The 16,922-nt window shown below is 40.7% G+C and overlaps 1 protein-coding gene across 1 annotated transcript in view; it reads left to right on the top strand.

Moving 5' to 3' along the window:
• Spred (Sprouty-related protein with EVH-1 domain) overlaps positions 1-16,085 on the top strand; it is a 34,721-nt gene extending 18,636 nt beyond the window's left edge. The window contains exons 6-12 of the mRNA XM_028308130.1: positions 1,211-1,337; positions 3,756-3,844; positions 6,922-7,021; positions 9,306-9,399; positions 11,346-11,457; positions 14,580-14,668; positions 15,870-16,085. Of these exons, the coding sequence (XP_028163931.1) occupies positions 1,211-1,337; positions 3,756-3,844; positions 6,922-7,021; positions 9,306-9,399; positions 11,346-11,457; positions 14,580-14,668; positions 15,870-15,996 (738 nt within the window). The 3' untranslated portion in view covers positions 15,997-16,085. The remainder of the gene's footprint in view (positions 1-1,210; positions 1,338-3,755; positions 3,845-6,921; positions 7,022-9,305; positions 9,400-11,345; positions 11,458-14,579; positions 14,669-15,869) is intronic.
• The last annotated feature ends 837 nt before the right edge of the window (positions 16,086-16,922 follow it).

The following is a 16,922-nucleotide window of genomic DNA, read 5'->3' as shown; positions in this document are numbered from 1 at the left end:
CCAAACATTGATGTATTTTTGTTGGTAAATTAGAGGTCTCGTAAAAGCCGTGCTTTATTGCTGTCGTGACTGTGCGACGGGCGCCCGCAGTGAGTGTGCGAGCGCGACAGCAACATAATTACGCGCGAGCGATAAGGATGGGTAGCTTGGGGTCATTGGACAAAATTCTACGTGCTCACGGACCAGGCTTTAGTTGACACTAAATAACCTGTGGGCTAATTGTGAGTTAAAAAAATGTATGAAAAATTTAGTTCTTGAACGTTTCCGCTAGGGGCTGTACAATCCGTCATACATTTAATTTAATTTTTTGACGCGTTCACCAGTGAGCGCGTTTGATGTGAACTCACACGAGGCCCTCTGATGATGATGATGAATTGATGAAAGAAAGAAAGAAATATACATTTATTACAATGGACATCACACAAATACAGGCAATTACATAGACATGACAGTGGCACATAATAATGGAACAAGAAAAAAAACAAGAGTAAACTGAGCAGTGCCACCCATTCACCAACAAGATGCCCACTGCAACGGGACCCCACTCAGCATATGCCGTGGCCCACGGTGACGAAGGCCACGGCGCTGGTTTTCAGTGTGCCCCATGCCGAGAGAGGGTCATGGACCATTGGTAAAATAAATAAAATAGTAAGCTGCATAATATTTTCTAAACATACATAAATAGATGATGAATGATGATGTTACGGTTAATGTGATAAATTGAAAATTATTAATAATAACCGGTTATTATGAATAATTACCGACAGTCGCGGTAAAAGTGATAAATTAATCACATTTTGATTATTTAATAATTCAAGCTTAGTACTAACAAATTTAATAAAAGAGAACAACATCTTGTGTAGGTACGTGCTCGTGTACAGCCAAATTTTTGAACGTTTTGCTATCATAATATTAATATAATTTGGCATAATGAGTTTGGAGTGTTTCTTGCATAATATTACTTTTCCATGGTGCCTATAACATAATGTTTTGATTTAAAGTGAAAAATAGGTTAAGGTGCGGCGGGGGTGGCCCTTGGGCCACCCCTAAGCCGCCTATTTAGTTTTATACACACATAAATGACCTCATATTATTAATCACATTTACCAAATCATGCGGTAATTATTCATAATAACCGGCGATTATTCATAATTTTCACATTTATCACTTTGACAGTAACAATGACATAATCTATCTTATTCTTTTCTAGTGTCTGAATCTCCCTTCGGACTCTCGCTCCAGCTCCGAGAATTCCACCGCCAGCCGCCGCCGGCCGGACCAGCTCACCCAGACGCCGATTCTGTCCGCCATTACGCTGCCCACGCACCCGCGCCCAGGTGAGTCCCACGCCCACTGCTGGGCTAGGACCAGATAAAGCCCAGTTTGCCATACGAAGATCTAACTAAATGTTTAGGAAAGCCCGGTCCGTGAGCACGTAGAATTTTGTCCAATGACCATTAGCTACCCAACCTTATCGCTCGCGCGTAATTATATTGCTGTCGCGACTGTGCGACGGGCACCCGCAGTGAGTGTGCGAGCGCGACAGCAACATAATAACGCGCGAGCGATAAGGATGGGTAGCTTGGGGTCATTGGACAAAATTCTACGTGCTCACAGACCGGGCTTTAGTCACAATAACAGCTCATCCAGACGCAGATACTGTCCGCCATTACGTTTCACACGCACCCGCGTCCAGGTGAGTCCCACACCCACTGCTGGGCTTACATCTCTAGCAGTCGCTAGTACCAGCTCACCCAGACACCGATACTGTCCGCCATTACGCTGCCCACGCACCCGCGCCCAGGTGAGTCCCACGCCCACTGCTGGGCTTAGATCTTTGACCGCCACAGGTATAACAAACAGGAATTTGTCTCCTGTCCACCATCGCGCTGCTCACTCACCCGCGCCTAGATGAGTCCCACGCCCACTGCTGGGCATAGATGTACAGCCACCACAGCTTTAATATACTCGCCAAATACTCAGTCTGCCATCATGTTTCTCACGTGAGCCCCACGCCCACAGCTGGGCTTACATCTCCAGCAGTCGCTAGTACCAGCTCACCCAGACGCCGATACTGTCCGCCATTACGCTGCCCACGCACCCGCGCCCAGGTGAGTCCCACGCCCATAGCTGGGCATAGATATACAGCTCAACTAAAGCCTGGTCCGTGAGCACGTAGAATTTTGTCCAATGACCCAAGCTACCCATCCTTATCGCTCGCGCGTAATTATGTTGCTGTCGCGCTCGCACACTCACTGCGGGCGCCCGTCGCTGCAATATAATTACGCGCGAGCGATAAGGCCTCAGCCTCGACTTAGCGGAGGCCTCAGCCTCGAACTTAGCGGGCAGCGGGGCGGCGGCGGCGGCGGCGCGGGAGCGGGGCGGGCAACGCAGACCCGTTCTCGAAACCAGCGGGCAGCTCGCGCGGCGCTTTAGCGGCGAAGTGTTGTGTTCGGGGTTTGTATTGTCGAGATATTTGTTTTTATTCGCAAACGAAATGTCTGAACAACGGCGACAATTTTATTTCGATTCAAATTTATTCCTAACGCTCGATTTATTGTGGGCAAAAAAAGGAGTGCGCTGCCCGCTCGTTACCCGCTCCCTCGCCGCTGCCCGCTCGTTGCCCGCTCCGGCGCCGCTGCCGCGCCGCTGTTTTCGAGAACCGGTCTATTTGATTTCACGCATAAGATCCTGCCGCTGCCGCGCCGCCGCCGCTCCCGCCCCGCTGCCCGCTAAGTTCGAGGCTGAGGCCTAAGGATGGGTAGCTTGGGGTCATTGGACAAAATTCTACGTGCTCACGGACCAGGCTTTAGATAGACGCAAAAAAAAGACGGATGCCTTTCATCTCTGCTATTACGGTGCCCACGCACCCGCGCCCAGGTGAGTTCCACGCCCACTGCTGGGCTTAAATCTTCAGAAGCTCCTTATGCTAACTCACCCAGTTTCCTATCATCTTTGCTATTACGGTGACCACGCACCCGCGCCCAGGTGAGTCCCACGCCCACAGCTGGGCTTTGAACTTTAGCTTTCGCAGCAACAATATACTCGCGAAATGCTCAGTTTGTCATGTAGAAGATGAACATGCTCAAGCTGTAAGGGCCCTTTCCCACTTTTTAGGGCAATCCCGTTTTGCGGGATTCAGTAATGCAGGATCCCGAAAAAATTGGACTGTCGCGGTCGTGTCGTCGTCGTTTCAGCCGAAAGACGTCCACTGCTGGACAAAGGCCTCCCCCAAGGATTTCTACAAAGACCGGTCCTGCACCGCTCGCATCCAGGCACCTCCCGCGACCTTTACCAGATCGTCGGTCCACCTAGTGGGAGGCCTGCCCACGCTACGTCTTCCGGCTCGTGGTCGCCACTCAAGAACTTTCCTCCCCCAGCGGCCGTCAGCTCTACGAGCTATGTGCCCCGCCCACTGCCACTTGATTTTAGCGAATTTGCGGGCTATGTCAGTCACTCTGGTTCTCCTGCGGATCTCCTCATTTCTGATTCGATCACGCAGGGAAACTCCGAGCATAGCCCGCTCCATCGCCCTTTGGGTGACCTTGAGCCTTCTTATGAGGCCCATAGTAAGCGACCACGTCTCAGATCCGTATACATCATTGGCAACACACACTGGTTCAAGACTTTTGACTTGAGACACTGCGGTATTTCGGACGTTCATTCTAACATTCATAGTCCTATAAATAAGTATTTTTCCTTACCTACTCATACCACCTTACATAATTTATCTAACTAAATCAATTTGGTTGCAGACTCTCTGAAGCAGTACGAAGTGCAATTCGACGACAAAGTGGGCGACGACTCCGATCCTGATCGCTGCCCCTACGTGCATCTTTCGGCGGTAAGTACCATCATCATCATTATTTCAGCATATGGTCGAGATTTGGCGAAATTCTGCCGATTTTTCGCTTTTAGTCGGCCGTAGTTTGAGCGCGATTTTAAGGCCCAGAACACACGGTGAAACGCAACTGCAACGAATCTGCAACTTCTAGTTACTTTTGAGTTGCATCTAAGTTTCTCCCATAGCATCCGTTGAGAGACCACACATGACGCGACCAGTTTGAAGCCGGTTTGAACTGGTCAAACTGGTCGCGTCAAGTGTGGTATCTCAACGGAATCTATGGCAGAAACTTAGATGCAACTCAAAAGTAACTAGAAGTTGCAGTTTCGTTGCAGTTGCGTTTTACCGTGTTTTCTGGGCCTAATTTGTATGAAAATCAAATCGGTGTAATGTGCGCACTTCCATACATACCCATATTGATTAACTGCCCGACTAAACTATCGGCCGACAAAAAGTTGGTGGTCTGCGCCTAGACTAAGAACAAAATATCCCGAAAATCAACTCTATTTTGATAGTAAATGACAAAATCCTGAAAATATTTTATCTCCCATGATTCCGATGCTATACTGTCCGCCATCACGCTGTCCACGTAATCGTTCCCAAGTGAGTCCCACTGCTGGGCTTAGAACTTTCTCTTTTTCTCTCTATTTCTGCCACAGGACGTCCACTGCTGAACATAGGCCTCCCCCAATGCAACTTTTCCTCTATATTTCATTAATTACCTAAGTTTGCTTTATCGAAATCTTTTGCGCGAAACTGCAAACGGGATGTTCGTTGAAAGTTAATATTAAAACACGTATCTACTAAACGAGATCCTGCAAAAAACGGGATGTTTTCGTCGGAAAGAGCCCTAAAACGAAACACTCAGTAAGGCAATGCCTAGAAAACCCCTTAACATTGCGGAAGAGAAGTTAATAAATAATAATAATAATAAATAAATAATATTTCAATATAAGATGCCGAAAGATATTATAGCCTGACCAGGAACATAAAAACCCTGGCATAGAGGCGCTTCAATTGCATTTGATAGTGCAACACTGAGTACAGTCGTACATGTGTTAAATTAATAGGCTAAATTTATGTATCAGGATTCAGGATTACGGGCTAATTTGATATTTTCATAAATGAACGAAAAATGTTGTTAAAGGTAACCTGGCTTAAATAAATTAAATGAAACCATCAATCGAGCTAGTAGGATTTATTTTATTATTCATCAATAATCAAATTCAGAACTTGAATATTCAACTGCAATATTATGTCTGCTCATGAACGCTTCAAACTCGGTACTTCTTTCCCAATTCCATAAAATTCAAAACTTAGAAAGTGACAAAAAACTTTAAAATAGGTAGTTGAAACAGACTACAGCAAATTTTCATAGTGGACTGTACTATATTAATATGGATAAATACACTTATGAGTAATAAATTTATGAAAACAAATATTAGGATACATCACATTTATGAATATTATAGTTATTTATTCGAATGATTATGAGTTTCGATCATTAGTATAGAAAAATATATGAAAACAAATATTAGTAAAAACTAAGTGTATGATTAGTGATATTATGAATATCAATGATTATGTTTTTAAATATGTAGGTTTTAAATTTTTTATGAAGAATGATCATTATGGTATCAAATTGTATGAGAAATATTTTCGGATTTCCAATGATAGGAATTGAAAAGTTATGTAAGAAAATGCGCTACCGAGCTTTACATGTGTGGTGGCTCGCTACTGTTCGTTTTCCGAAAGTTTTGACAGTTCTGATTTCGTTATGTGCATGTACGTACACGTACACACACAAGTAAAGCTCACTCGCCTTCGTGAGTTGCAAAAACTATACGATTTGTATACTAATTTATGCTTATCCAAAAATGTGCAAATAAATATTTTAATTTGATAATCTGTATACATTTTATATCGAGTGAACGATTCTTTATGCGACTTAAAATGAGAATAATTATTCAAAATTTTCCGTCAATTCAATACAGATTTTGTCTACAATGTTATTTCTTTGTCATTAGTTTCTATTTATTAAAGTAAAAAGTATAATAGTGTGCTTCGAAAAGAAATATTTTTCCTATGACGTATCAAATACCTAGGCTCTCCGATTACAGGGCATTGATGCAAAATTCGATAATTAGCTACGAAATTTAGTACGTTCTATTTGAGCTATAGGTCTAATGGGGCTACCCAGGCTTCATTCATCATCATCGTCATCAGACCTCTTAGTCTCCACTAGGAAGACGACCCGGAGGCAAATAAGGGGTTTGCCTCCCGCAACCTTAACCAGATCGTCGGTCCACCTAGTGCAGTCTTTCCCAAAGTGGGCGATAACGCCCCCTTGTGGGCGCTGCAGACTTAAAGGGGGGCGGTAAGAGACCCAGAAAAAAAACGGGACGTTGTGTTGTGAGAGGCGTCATTTACTAGGAGGTCTCTTAGACACCGACTGAGCACTCGACTCTCGACTACAAATGGGGGCGCTAAAAATAATTTATTCTCAAAGTGGGCAAAATAAGTTTGGGAACCGCTGACCTAGTGGAAGGGCCTGTCCACTACGTCTTCCGGCTCGTGGTCGCCGCTCGAGAACTTTTCTGCCCCAACGGCTTTCAGCTCTGCGAGCTATGTGCCCCACCCACTGCCACTAGATTTTAGCGATTCTGCGGGCTATGTTAGTCACTTTGGTTCTCCTGCAGATCTTATCAATGTTTTTTATAAAAAACATCCTTGGAAATTGGAAGTTAAACAAAGCTTGTACGGATCACAAATACATATAATATGGATGCGTACAGCGCAGGTCCAATCGTTGTAGATATCATTGGGGAGACCTACTTTCAGCAGTGGACGTCTTTTATTTCACAAGCAAACTTACGAACTAGTAACCTTTGACCCGTAAGGCAGTAGGAATATATTCCCCCATATCTTTAACCTTATTATCATGTGGTAATATAATTCCCACCACATCATAAACCCTATTCTCATGTTTTAAGCTCCAAAAAAAAATTTTTTTAAGCTCAAAAAAAAATTTTTTTTACATATGCCCCGGATTAAAACATCGTGTCCTTTGGCCACAGATCCACGACTACACATACCCAGCCGTGAGCGCCGCTGGCGTGATCAGCTCGGAGAAGTCTTCGCCCAACACCAAGCCGCCTCTGCTCAAGCGAGACTCTGGTAAGTTAGCAAAATTACTTGGTTATCTATATATATATATATGTCTATCTATATAAATAAAAATGAATTGATGTTCGTTAGTCTGATTAAAATTCGAGAACGGCTGGGCCGATTGAGCTGATTTTGGTTTTAAAATGTTTGTCGTAGTCCAGGGTAGGTCTAAACGGTGAGCAAATACGCGCGCGATATTGTTTTTCTATGACAGACAAAATTCCACGCGGGCGAAGCCGCGGGCGGAAAGCTAGTTTTGCAATAAAATTGTGTTTCTCTACATAATATTTTGTAATATTAAGAAGAGAGCAAAATGAAAAACCATATTTTTCTACGTTTGTTTGAAAGTGACGTCTTTATTCCTTTTTCTTATTTTGCTTTTATATTCTGTCCTTGACAAATTGTGTATGTTGTCTACTGCATTGGTTCCCAAAGTGGGGGGCGGTTTAAAGGGGGGCGTGGCCCATCTGTATGCTTAACTATAAAACACCTGCGACCACTGAGAGAATGCATTCCAAACTGCTCGATACGACCAACAAATTTTAATAATCTTGACTGGAGGAGCGGAATGTTTTGTATGGTCGAAAGGGGGCGCGTCTCAAATAAGTTAGGGAACCCCTGGTTATCGGTTCTGTACAAACGGTAGCATGTCAGACTTGATGTTGAAAAAACAATCATTACAACTACATAAGAAGACACAGTGACTAGATGTGCTGTTTGTATTTTTTAGAGTTTTATTGTAATGCGTTTGACTGCGAATCAACTCAACTGATTGCTTGAAGCGAGAAACAACATATTCCTGCGCCATTTTGTGTAAATTATCTTACATTTATTATCATCTTCATTATCGTTTCATTTGGTGGAATCGAATTAAATGTAAATTCATTGCTTAAAAAGCCCAACATTCGCTCATCATACTTGAGGTTTAGTTTACTTAGCTCCTTTGAGGTTTGGTTTTTATAATATCAGTGAAATATCTAACCTAATACTCAATATTCAATCGTTTATTACATTGCACATAGGCTAGTTTCCTAAAAAAAATTTTTTAGTCCGTCAATTTTAGTATAAAAAAATATTGGACACGTATATTTTTAATTGTTAATCAAACAAATAATTACAAAGTTATAGTGCGTTGAAGTTCCGCGCGACGTCACAAAGTGCTGCACTTTTACGCACTCACTGACGTCACGGGCCTTTTCTTTAGAACTTTGGCACGCTTTATCTCTTTACATTTTCATTAGTTGTAAAAAGTGAAAAATACGTGTCGAGTAGTTTTCAACCGACTTCAAAAAAGGAGGAGGTTCTCAATTCGACCCGTATGTTTTTTTTTTTTTCTATGTTTGTTACGCGATAACTCCGCCAATTATGAACCGATTTAAAAAAAAATTTTTTCGGCGTATAGGTAATACTTCAAGGGTGGTCCCATTTAAATTTAATAATAGAAAAAACAACCCCCAAGGGTGGAAAATTGGGGATGAACTTTTTTATACGCAATATCTCCGCCGATTATAAATCAATTTGAACGATTCTTTTTTTGTTGAATAGGTATTATCAAAAGGGTGGTTTCATGCGAATTTGAAGAAAATATTTCACCCCCAAGGGTGGAAAATTGGGGATGAACTTTTTTATACGCAATATTTTTAATTTTTAGTTTTTTTTTTGTGTTCACGCATTTGAAGTCGGTTTTATTTTTTTAAAAGTTAATTTATTGATAAGCTAACTGACGGACTAATTAAAACTCTTGCTTTTTTAGTACCCTATTTAAGCACTTATACAATGTGGAGTCCAGGGATGTTATGGTTATGAAGTTTCGGTTATGGATACGGATATTATAATAATATTATATCGGTTTCGGTTACGGTTTAGGATAGTAAATCATTTCGGATCCGAAAGTTTCGGATAATTTCGGTTATGGATATTACAATTTTAAGAAGGTAAAATTCAAATGGCAAGATGCTGCGTGACCCACATAGGTAGTCACTTTGTGTACTATGACGGTACCTATGATAAAGGTAAAACAGGCGGGTATTTCAGAATGGTGCCGATGCCAGACAAGTAACAAAAATATTAAAAATATGTATTAAGATTTAGACTCCGCCTTTATCCGAAACTTTTGAATCGGTTACGGATATTTTTTTATTTCCGATATCCGATAGTTTCGGTTTCGGTTACGGATATCCATAACATCCCTGATGTGGACCCAGTTAGGGCACAGCAACTTTAGAAAGGAAGTAGAACGAAAATCTTAATAGGACTGATGACGATGCTGATGACGATTGTTTTGTATCTCCAGGGTCAATAAAAAAGATGCGTGGGTACACCGGACCGCCGCCGCTGCCCGGAAAGAAGCCGCCGGATACCACCTTCCAAGCCAGGATCAAATGCAGGTGGGATTTATAGGCTTGATGGACTGACGACCTTAAGATAATAGCGACTGGTTGGGAAAAAGATTGTGATTTTGTGGCAGCTACTTAACATTGGTTACAAAACCTGCCAGGCCAGAAACAAGTGCAGGTGAGATATAATAGGCTTGATGGACTGACGACCTTAAGATATTAGCAGCGGCTGGTTGGGAAGAATATTGTGCTCTTGTGGCAGCTACTTGACATTGGTTACAAAACCTTCCAGGTCAGAATCAAGTGCAGGTAAGATATAATAGGCTTGATGGACCGACGACCTTAAGATAACAGCGACTGGTTGGGAAGAATATTGTGCTCTTGTGGCAGCTACTTGACATTGGTTACAAAACCTTCTAGGACAGAATCAGGTGCAGGTAAGATATTATAGGCTTGATGGACTGACGACCTTAAGATAATAGCAGCGGCTGGTTGGGAAGAATATTGTGCTCTTGTGGCAGCTACTTGACATTGGTTACAAAACCTTCCAGGACAGAATCAAGTGCAGGTGAGATACAATAGGCTTGATGGACTGACGACCTTAAGATAATAGTAGCTGCTGGTTGGGAAGAAAATTGTGCTCTTGTGGCAGCTACTTGACATTGGTTACAAAACCTTCCAAGCCAGGATCAAATGCAGGTGAGATTTATAGGCTTGATGGACTGACGACCTTAAGATAATAGCAGCGGCTGGTTGGGAAGAATATTGTGCTCTTGTGGCAGCTACTTGACATTGGTTACAAAACCTTCCAGGTCAGAATCAAGTGCAGGTGAGATATAATAGGCTTGATGGACTGACGACCTTAAGATAATAGCAACGGCTGGTTGGGAAGAATATTGTGCTCTTGTGGCAGCTACTTGACATTGGTTACAAAACCTTCCAGGACAGAATCAAATGCAGGTGAGATATCAGGCTTGATGGACAGACGACCTTAAGATAATAGCGACTGGTTGGGAAGAAAATTGTGCTCTTGTGGCAACTACTTGACATTGGTTACAAATCGGCATGGGACACACTGAAAACCAGCGTCGTGGCTTTCCTCACCGGGGGGCCACGGCATATGCTGAGTGGGGTCCCATTGCGATGGGCATCGCTGTGCGACAGGGTGGCACTGCTCAGTTTACTTTCTCTTCCATTGTATGTTTTATGTGTTACCTCTGACTTGTTTTCTTTTTTTTACCTCTTTTGTCTTTTGTGATGTCAGATTTTAAACTTTCGCGTGCCATTTCAACTAAAATAAAAAGACCCGCGTTGAGACCCGTGTCTTACTATTTTGTGATGTCCATGGCAAAAAATCTTTCTTTCAAATGTATATGTTACGGTCAAAGTGATAAATGTGAAAATTATGAATAATCGCCGGTTATTATGAATAATTACCGCATGATTTGGTAAATGTGATTAATATGAGATCATTTATGTGTGTTTAAAACTAAATAGGCGGCTTAGGGGTGGCCCAAGGGCCACCCCCGCCGCACCTTAACCTATTTTTCACTTTAAATCAAAACATTATGTTATAGGCATCATGGAAAAGTAATATTATGCAAGAAACATTCTAAACTCATTATGCCAAATTATATTAATATGTGATATCAAAACGTTCAAAAGTTTGGCTGTACACGAGCACGTACACAAGATGTTGTTCTCTTTTATGAAATTTGTTAGTACTAAGGTTGAATTATTAAATAATCACTGTTAAATGTGATTAATTTATTACTTTTACCGCGACTGTCGGTAATTATTCATAATAACCGGTTATTATTAATAATTTTCAATTTATCACATTAACCGTAACATATACACACTTTATAATTAAGCTTCTATAGGGTAGAAGGCCCGGCTACCTCAAGAAGATAGCAATGGCTGGATGAAAAATTTACATGTTCTTTGTAACTAGTGCTACTTACAACGATATCATCCAGCTATACGCGTTGTTCCAGGCATTGCCACGAGTGGTACTTGGAGAGCGCAAACCGCGCCGGCGCATGCGAGTACGCGCCGGACTGCTGCAAGTCTTGCGTGGAATGCGTCAGCTGCATCAAGTGCGCTCAGGTAATATGATATAGGTGGTGTGGGTATCTGTTGATAATCTGTAAATGATTCCAATAGAGAGAAGAACAGAGCTTATGATGACCAGATGGGAAAACATTAATTTAATTGATGAACGAATGTTGGTTTTAATAATTACGACAAATTGTCTATTTCTGTATGTGCATAAACCTATGTCTGATTGCGCTCAACTCTATTTATTTGCTGATAAGCATTTACACTTGAAATCATAGATATATGATTTCAAGTATAAATGCTCGCGCACATCAATCTAACAAATGCCACGAGTGGCATTCGAACTCCCAACTACAACTAGATAAGTTTTATGAAATTGTATTGAGAAATATCACCATTCACCTGCATCAAGCAACTAAGTTTGTAAAAAGTGAAGGGCGTTGGCCCGAGAATACTATTGTATCTACTATTTAGGTCATGTCCATTTTTCCCCGACAGACATCCCCTGAATGGAGGAAAATGGGGATACTCTACTTATTTACACTCTCTATAGACATACGCCCGTATTCACAAACGATGCTAGCTTATGTGAAGCAGCAAATCGAACGCACAGCGTTGAATAGAGCTCTGTGATTGGTTCGTGTGTCACCCTTAGTGTCCACGCGCACTGTGAGACCTCATAGTAATGTTTGTGAATACGGGCGATAAAGTGTTTCAGTGAACCAATCAATAAAGCTAGCGATTACTAACCAATACCACAGAATAATAATAAGTACTACGTATAGAAGGTTTTCTTCGCGAAAGTATTTAAAAAAATGTATGCTCAATGTCGTTAATAATATGGTGTAATTTAACTTGTCTCAAGAGTCGAGCACCATTTTGTTGACAAAAGTCAGTGATCAGTACTGCGCCGAAGCCATAGGGCTGACTTCGGTAAAATGATGTGTGACGTTCGTGCCAAACTGCGGAAAATGGCGGAGGAAATACATGAAAAAGCTTGAACTATATTTTGTGTCTCTATTATTATTCAGGCAGTCAAAATACTGCACAGTATTAATTACATCGCCGTTTTTACATAAATGTTTATTGTGTTTACAATGCAAAAGGGCGAAGAATACACGTGCGTTAGGGTGTCCCGAAATATCTTTTTTTATATTTTCGCTACACAAGACCCCTCAAAAGTTGCGTAATAAGATGTAAATTAGCGTAAAAATAATTAAAAAAATATAAAATAATGTCTCAAGGGCTCTACCGGCATTTTGATGTCTGAAAAAATCACTTAATCAGCCCTTCACTGTTTGTCATCTATTATATTTTTTTCACAATTATTTCATTTTATTTTGTAATTACAGTGGTAGTGGAACCCTAAGATATGATTTGCAGGCAATAACAGACTGTTTCCAGTGAGGAATAGGTTTGGTTCGAACTCGCAGAATTCATATTTTGACTTGTTTTTCTCAAATTTCCTACTTCTTCGGCGAGGCTGTTGGTATTATTTCTGTTGAGGTTTTATTGCTGTAAGGTATTGCACCGCACTTTTTTGTTATAATATTACATACTTTTAGCATAAATTTAATAAACATTTACCAAATATATGGTAGTAATATACTTTTTGATTTTTTTCAGGTAAAAAGTACCTAGCCAAAAATCTTTAAAATATTATATTTAAACAGAATACTAATTAACATGTTTAATAGTTTTAGCATACTATTAAATATAAATAACATTTAAGAACGTTACATACACTTTCTAGCTGAAGTTTTTGTTCTGTACCCAGTTTTTTATCAATGGTGAACTTCAACGGAAGTAAACATATATTTTTAGTTATGAAACGCATACATGTTATATACCAAATTAAAGGCAATTTAATACACTTCTTTGGTTCGTGTAAAACTTTTAGTAGAATATAAGACATTTTGTAAAAAAATGATTTAAAAAGTAGTATCACAAAAATGTAAAAATAATCAATTTTCCTTTAATTACTAAGTAAAGGTTGATTTTATCGATACAATTCATACCACAAAATATCAAGCGCATACGTAGAGCTTTGATTTAAATAAAAAAGTAATCAAATCGGACAAATGGTTTTCAAGTTATGGTTGATTTTCTAAAATATACTGCAATTTTTGTTAGCTTCCACTCAGAGATGCCAATCATTGTTTTATAATAGCGTGATAAAATCATTAACCTGCTGTGAGAAAGGAATTGAGTACCCCCAAATTAAATCGATGTCTTGGTGGACCCATGGATTAATAAGGAACACATTAAAATCTTGCGCGTAAATGCCTAATTCTGGTCAAAAAGCCAATTCTGTTTTTAAAGCATTTATGGATTTATTGGTTTTTCAACTATTTTAAACCTTGCTGTGACTCATTGTGTACCCTCAAATTTCATAAAAATGCTATTTTTGTATTATTTATAGTTTATGTTGGGAACTCCTAAAATAGCAATTTTAAAATTGTTCAAGGACAGGTAGAGGCCTCAAGATGACATATATCTAATAAAATTTAATGTTAATCGTAATCTATATGTCAAAACGCAACTTTTGATACCTCTTGCGTAACCGTAGCTCAAAAAAAAATTTTTCCCATACAACGACGGGACACCCTAACGTGCGTGCGTCAATGCTCGCTCGTGATTGTCCTGTCGATTAGATATCCCAGGAGGTGTAGTCGCGCGTGTTTTGTTTTCGATGCAAACTCGCGGAGATGAACAGAGGTGGAATTGTGTAAAGCAATCGTTATCATTTGACAGTTCATAACGTACGATTATTCTGTCAAACGCTTTGTTTAACTGACTTTATCGTACGTTATGAACTGTCAAATGATTACGATTGCTTTACACAATAGGGATGATGACTGGGTAATGAAATCGAAATTCTATTTAGTCCGTCAGACAGAAAATTAGAAAATATTAGACTCATATTTTTTATTTATTTCCATAATCGAATAATTACAGTTGAGTTGAAATGTTGCGTGACGTCACTCTTGAGTAAAAATTCTACTCAAGCGTGACGTAACGCGCCATTTCAACTCGATTTAGCACTGTTATTATTTAATTAAGAACGAAAATAAAAAATATGAGTCTAATATTTTCTAATGATCTTTTTGACGGACAAATAATTGAAATTTCTATCTAACCTGTTGTAATAATATGATGTTTTTCTTCAGTGCATGCTATACCACTGCATGTCTGACGGCGAGGGCGATTTCATGCATCCCTGCGCCTGCGGCCCTCCCGACGACGCCTGCACCAAACGGTCAGTACCAAAACTATACAGGGTGTTAGGTAAATGGGTATATGAGCCGACACTAGCCCATGTTAACATGTTGTTACAAATCGGATTTTATAAAATTTATTTTGTATGAAAATTAAAAAAAAAATGATATCAAATTTCTGACTTCACCACACCATTTATATGCCCATGTTAACATGGGCTAGTGTCGGCTCATATACCCATTTACCTAACACCTTGTATACAGGTCCACAATGAAAAGGAGTACTGTGGGCTGAGTGTGTGTTTACATCAAACGCGCTCACTAGTGAACACGTTTAAAAATTGTATGAAAATTTTAGTTTTTGATAGTTTCCCGCTAGGGGCGCTGTACTTAAAGGTATTAAACCTTTGTTTGTCACCTGTCATCCGCTTTGCAATGGAGGGAAGTCGAACCTTAATTTCGAACTCCTCCTATGTTCTTCTGATTAATTTCGTTGCGGGTCCAATGACAGTTTAACTTTCCCCCGGGACAAACTTGACCTTCATTGGTTGGGTTTTTGTGGCGGTCAAGCTGTAGATCCTGGCTACACAGGAGTTGCAGCGGTGGGAACGAGAGGTGGGAATAGTCCCGTTTAGGGGCGCTGTACAATCTGTCATACATTTAATGTCATTTTTTGACGCACTCACTAGTGAGCGCGTTTGAAACAAACTCACACTCAGCCCTCTGTATAAAGAAACCCTTTTTTCACTTCTCCATCTCCTTTTAAACACATATCAGGGTGGAGACCATGTTGTCTGGAAGTAATCGCTTCCTAGCGATAGGACCACAAATCTTATCACATATAGATAAAACCTTATCGACACGACAAGAAGAAGAAGCGTTAAGATCTAGAATTATGCTTATGCGATCATTTATCTCTTTGTTTATGTACTTAATTTTCTGTTCGGCCTAAAGTTTTACTTAAAATTTGAATTTTTAAGTATTCGGCATAAAAACAGTCGGTTTCTTAAAAAAAAAGAAGTATTGTCACTTCAACGATATGGCATAAAGTTCGCCTTTTGTACTTCAATATTGTGTGCAATAAAGTTTTTAAAAAAGTGTCTATCCATCTATCTTTCCTATTAAAACGATTCCTTATCTTTACGATGAAGCCTAGACTGTAAACTGTTTGTACACCTATTACAAATAAATAAAAAACGGTACCGTATATTTTTCTAAAAAAAACACTAAAAACATTTCCAGCTGGATCGGCATCACCCTCCTAAGCCTGATAGTGCCGTGCCTGTGGTGTTATTTGCCTCTCCGCTGTGTGCACCGCACCGCGCGCTCCGCTTCGCTCGCCGGCGGGCTCCACGCGCCCATTAACTAGCGGAGAGCCGGCCCGCTCACTCGGGCTCCCGGCAGAGACAATGACAATGACAAACGTGACAGTGACGAGTGCGCGAATTTCGGCCAAAAGTCCGTATACAAGCTCCCTCACGGAGAAGTGTTAATCCGCAGCGATTCCGCGGACTCCAGCAGTCAATTTAACGTAGATACCATTATACACCCCGTTCGAGGTGAGTATAGCACTCCGATTATTCGTACCGGTCTTGCTGACGGTCAAAACGCTACGGGCGATGCTAGTGGTAGGAAAACGGGCGACGAAGATGAGGCCGACCAGTATTGTAGCACGAATTATGAGCAACCTTCGTGTTCTACAAGCAATAAGGATGGTACCAACAAGCATGCAACAGTTAAAGTTCGACTTGAGACACCGGTCGATTCTGATTCAGACGATGAGCTTGAAAATGAAATCCCACCGTTACACCAATATTTAGGTGCCAATAATATGATCGAAATTGATTGGCTGCGGGCTCATAAACCTGCCCTAGAAAGCGACTTCGGAAGCTGGGAAAGTGGAAACCGCACGCCGCCTGAGTATGAGCGTGTTCCTGCTTTACCCGCTAAAGGCCAAACCTACCATGAATTTGAACCCGCTCTTACAAAAGAAGAACCGGAACTTGGTGGTGTAGGAAAGGTAAGTGATGGAGGTGAAGAAAGTGACAATCTTGAGGGTCGTTTTACTAATGTATCTAAGAAGCATGATATTCGAACGTTAAAAAATAGTACAGTCAAGTCGCTCGAACAGAGAGAGAGTGAAATAGTTAAACGCCTATGCGAATTTGATTTTCTTTCAGAAACAAGCGATACTGCAGAAGGGGACAATAGTATAGCTCGCAGACGTAAACACGAAACAATAGGCGCTAAAGTCGTTATTGCATGTGATGGTCCGTTTTCAGATTCATCTACTGA

The sequence above is a fragment of the Ostrinia furnacalis genome, unplaced genomic scaffold, assembly GCF_004193835.3.
Source record: "Ostrinia furnacalis isolate ACB-3 unplaced genomic scaffold, ASM419383v2 OfSCF2392, whole genome shotgun sequence".
NCBI classification, from domain to species: domain Eukaryota; kingdom Metazoa; phylum Arthropoda; class Insecta; order Lepidoptera; family Crambidae; genus Ostrinia; species Ostrinia furnacalis.
The sequence above is the reverse complement of the archived record's forward strand: the minus strand, read 5'-3'. Positions and strand labels throughout refer to the sequence as shown.